Below are 3,920 nucleotides of genomic sequence, written 5' to 3' on the forward strand. Positions count from 1 at the left end.
GAATATTAACTAACACCCGGTATATTGAAGAATTTTGCAAACCAAAAATAATATTCTTAGAATGCAAAGACAAATACCTGAAAGTAAAAGAAATCAATATAAACAGTATTTTGCTTTGTGTGCAAAATGGACAAAATTAATACTCCAAATATATGCCAAGGCTTAAAGTAGCAACAACGCTACATATGTAAGTAAAAATATTTAAGTATCTGAACGAAGAATTCTAGTCTCTTCCCAGATTTGATTGTCCTGACTAATCACCTGTTAGGCCTAATTAATTTTAGAATGTGTTAAAGTGTTGCAATTGTGATGTATTTTAGTGTGTGATATGATGAAGCTGTTGACGAACTGTGATTGTTTTTTAAATTAATGAAAATTTTTTTTTTACTATTTGTTATTTTAGAGAAACTGGTGATGGTGGAAAACACCGAAACGTATTTTAATTGATAAATAGACAATAAATGACTGAAGCCCAAGAATTGATTTTGATTTAGAATTGAAACACAGTCAGGAAAGTATGTACAAATTGTCTTCAATATTTCCCATTTCTTTGTCACTCGTGCCCTTACTAATCTTTCAACCCAACTGATTCTCACGATTCTTCGGCATGACCTCTTGAACGCTTCTAGTCGACCACTAGTGTTTGTTTTCAACGTCGAGGACTCAGTCCCAGCACCGGAAAAACATAGCATCTGAATACTCTCTGAGTCTCCTGTGCAAATTAAGATTCCTACTGCATGATACATTTTAAAGTTTGGTAAATATGGTCCCATTCTCCACTCTTCACCAATGTTCACAGGCCTACAATAGCCGGGGCTCTGGCCCGGCCAGCGACCCTGTCACCGCAAGGACCCTGGAGGACTCGCCCAGCTCGCCGCCTGAGAATGTTCAATGCTCAGTGCTGAATGCTCAAAGTCTGCACATATCATGGGAGCCGCCCGTGCCAGCAGGCCGGAACGGCCTCATCCAGGGCTACAAGGTGACTTACCATTCCGTGGGCGAATGGTTCGGTAAGTGGGCTGGAGGCAGGATTTGATGTGGATGTTGCTGATGACGGAACTGTGGTCTGCAGACAACGACGACCAACAGACCAAAATCGTCAATCAGCTCAGAACCACTATATCAGGCTTGAGGAAGTTTACCAACTACAGCATGACGGTGTTGGCGTACACTGCGAGCGGCGATGGAGTGCGATCGTCGCCAGTTTACTGCCAAACTGAGGAGGACGGTGAGTTTTTGCAGTCAGATCTGTGCTTGAATGCAATGTGCACTCCTTTCCAGTCCCAACTGCGCCTGCTAAAATCAAGGCCATCCTGAGCGCCCCCAATAGGATCCTGGTATCCTGGTTGCCTCCAAAGTTCAGCAACGGGCCCCTCACGGGCTACACGTTCTACATGGGCATGGTGGAGGATGGACAGGAGGAGGGCACTCACAAGCGGATGCTCAGTCCCAGCACCGAGATGCATGAGGTGGTCAGAGGCCACGAGACCAACACTCTACAGTTCTGGGTCACTGCCTCTACCAGGGTAAGATGTGGCGAGAGATGATGAAGCATCACTGGCTTGCAAGTCAAAGCTCGCGAATTCTTGAAAAGTCTGAAGCCAAGCTTCTTGGATATTCTTCCTAGATGTCAAGAAATGTGCATTAGGGAGTGAAAGTGCAAGACTGACTCAATGACTCAATTAAGTCACTTTTCTGATTAAATTCTAAATCTGGTTTTTCAGATCGGTGAAGGTGAAAGCACCAGAGTGATAACGCTGACTCCCTCCAAAAATGTGGCCGCTAAAATCGCCTCATTTGGCCGCGAAGTGGTGAGTGCGTGGAAGCAAGACGTCCACCTGCACTGCAAACGGGTGGGGATTCCGCTGCCCAATGCCGTTTGGCGGCTGGACGACCTGCCTTTGGAGGTGGGAGGTCGGAGGTCGATCCTGCCGAATGCCACTTTGGTAGCCATGCCCACACTGTGCATCTTCCCGCCCCTAACACTTGTGATTGCAGGTGATCAAAGACATCCAGAGTGTGGATCAGGCCAACTACTCCTGCTCAGTGGAGAATCAGTATGGAAGAGATGAAATTGTGTACGCCTTGAAGGTGCTGGTTCCGCCAGAGGCGCCCGTTTTTAACGTGGTGGAGGCTTTCACTGATAGTTTGCATTTGAGGTATCCTGGATCTTTGTAACTGATCAATTGTTGAGGTTTCTAGACCGTGATAAATTAGATTTTGTTCCTGATGTTTCCCAAGCAGGAGTGGCTTTCATCCTCAGAGGAAGTTTACTCGCAAGCTCGGACTGTTCAGTGCAGTCCAAGTATTCAATTGCGGTTTTCGCACAGCGCCAGAAAGGTTTAAGCATGAAGTTGGCACAATTTGACTTTCTGCTTAGTAGAAATTAAGGAAAAATCGTAACGCCCAAAGTAGGCCTGGGCAAATCACCTTTGAAGGTGCAAGTCACTTCTGCTTGCAAAATGTCAGGAAGGCGACTGCCTCAAAACCCCGATAATTCACCAGTTTGGTATTTGTGTTAAAGCAGCTTTAACATTCCCACGCTATGTTATATTAAACAAATGTTATGGAGCAAATTGTCTTTTCTAATCAAACAAGTGTGAGGAATTTTGTTTTGTAAAAATGCGTTCTGAATTCTTCTAGCTGGGTGGATCAGGGCAATGGAGGTTCTCCTATTTTGGGATACGTGATCAACTACAAGCGCGACCATGGCGATTGGGAGGAGTTGCAGATTCCCGCTAGAACGGACGAGCACATGCTGAGGAATCTCTGGTGTGGAAGCAGGTGAGGAGATCCACAACGCAAAACTACGCAGTCCGTAGTGTCTGAATGCATGCTCTGAGCCTAAATCGAAAACTTTCAGATACTTGCTGTATATCACCGCGTTTAACAGGATCGGAACTGGGTTACCTTGCGATATCGTCACCGCTCACACTAAGGGAACAGGTGAGGGATGCCGGCGACTGACAAAAATCGAACTTGCACAAGTGAGAATTGATCAATTTTTCAGTGCCTGTGCAGCCCAAACAGTCCCAAATGCTGACCATGAACGCCTCGGTGGCCACTGTATGGCTGGACTCCTGGGGGGATGGAGGCTGTGGGATTATTTCGTTTGCTATTGCCTACAGGTGAGATTTTTTGCCAGTTTCCACGCCGATTTGCTTAGAGCGCTTGTTTCCAGGCCGATGAGGGACAGCTCATGGACCACAGCTGCCAAACACGTAAAACCCACAGATCGCATCTACAGCATTGTAGATCTCTATCCAGGCACGGCCTATCAGATCAAGGTGTCGGCCAGCAATAATGCCGGCGACACGGAGGCTCTGTATAACTTTACCACGTTTACTTTTGCGGGAAGTGAGTGGGTGATGGCGCAGCTGATAGAGAGGTGGTTAATGTTGGGGTTTTTCTAGTCGTTCCAGAACTGTCGCCTCCAGTGTCCCATTCGGGGGATGAGTCCATGTACTTCAATGCCAAGGTGCTGGTGCCTATTGTTTCCTCTTTGGTGATTTCGGTGGCGATTTTCGTCACGCTGTTGTATAGGAAAAGTGAGTTGAATTAGCAATTAAATAGAGTAGTTGGGTAGAGGTTTGAGGGATGCGGATTTTGAAATTAGATAGAACGAGCCTTTATTAGACTGCCGGTTTAATTTATATGTTTTTAACACCTGGTGGGTTTTTTGGGTCCCATTGGGCTTGTAGTTCAATTTATATGAATTAAGTAATGAAGTTCCCACATAGCAAAATGATATTCCTAGAATATACCTGGAACATTCATGTGATGTACATGCATATTCCTGGGACATACATGAGTTCCATTATGAACTTCCATGTATGTCCCAGGAATCTGTCAGAGTTAATACACTGAATGTTCATGGTATGTTCTGGGAATGTACATGGTATGTTCAGTGAATGTACATG

At 45.5% G+C, this 3,920-nt stretch overlaps 1 protein-coding gene across 1 annotated transcript in view; it reads left to right on the top strand.

Moving 5' to 3' along the window:
- LOC109543567 (Down syndrome cell adhesion molecule-like protein Dscam2) overlaps nucleotides 1-3,920 on the top strand; it is a 92,407-nt gene that overhangs the window by 85,320 nt on the left and 3,167 nt on the right. Inside the window, exons 21-30 of the mRNA XM_019913350.2 lie at nucleotides 800-1,010; nucleotides 1,073-1,228; nucleotides 1,282-1,526; nucleotides 1,725-1,946; nucleotides 1,999-2,159; nucleotides 2,644-2,784; nucleotides 2,864-2,946; nucleotides 3,011-3,128; nucleotides 3,182-3,357; nucleotides 3,414-3,548. Of these exons, the coding sequence (XP_019768909.2) occupies nucleotides 800-1,010; nucleotides 1,073-1,228; nucleotides 1,282-1,526; nucleotides 1,725-1,946; nucleotides 1,999-2,159; nucleotides 2,644-2,784; nucleotides 2,864-2,946; nucleotides 3,011-3,128; nucleotides 3,182-3,357; nucleotides 3,414-3,548 (1,648 nt within the window). The remainder of the gene's footprint in view (nucleotides 1-799; nucleotides 1,011-1,072; nucleotides 1,229-1,281; nucleotides 1,527-1,724; nucleotides 1,947-1,998; nucleotides 2,160-2,643; nucleotides 2,785-2,863; nucleotides 2,947-3,010; nucleotides 3,129-3,181; nucleotides 3,358-3,413; nucleotides 3,549-3,920) is intronic.

The sequence above is a fragment of the Dendroctonus ponderosae genome, unplaced genomic scaffold, assembly GCF_020466585.1.
Source record: "Dendroctonus ponderosae isolate FM_Combo_2020 unplaced genomic scaffold, Dpon_F_20191213v2 Dpon_F_20191213_10, whole genome shotgun sequence".
NCBI classification, from domain to species: domain Eukaryota; kingdom Metazoa; phylum Arthropoda; class Insecta; order Coleoptera; family Curculionidae; genus Dendroctonus; species Dendroctonus ponderosae.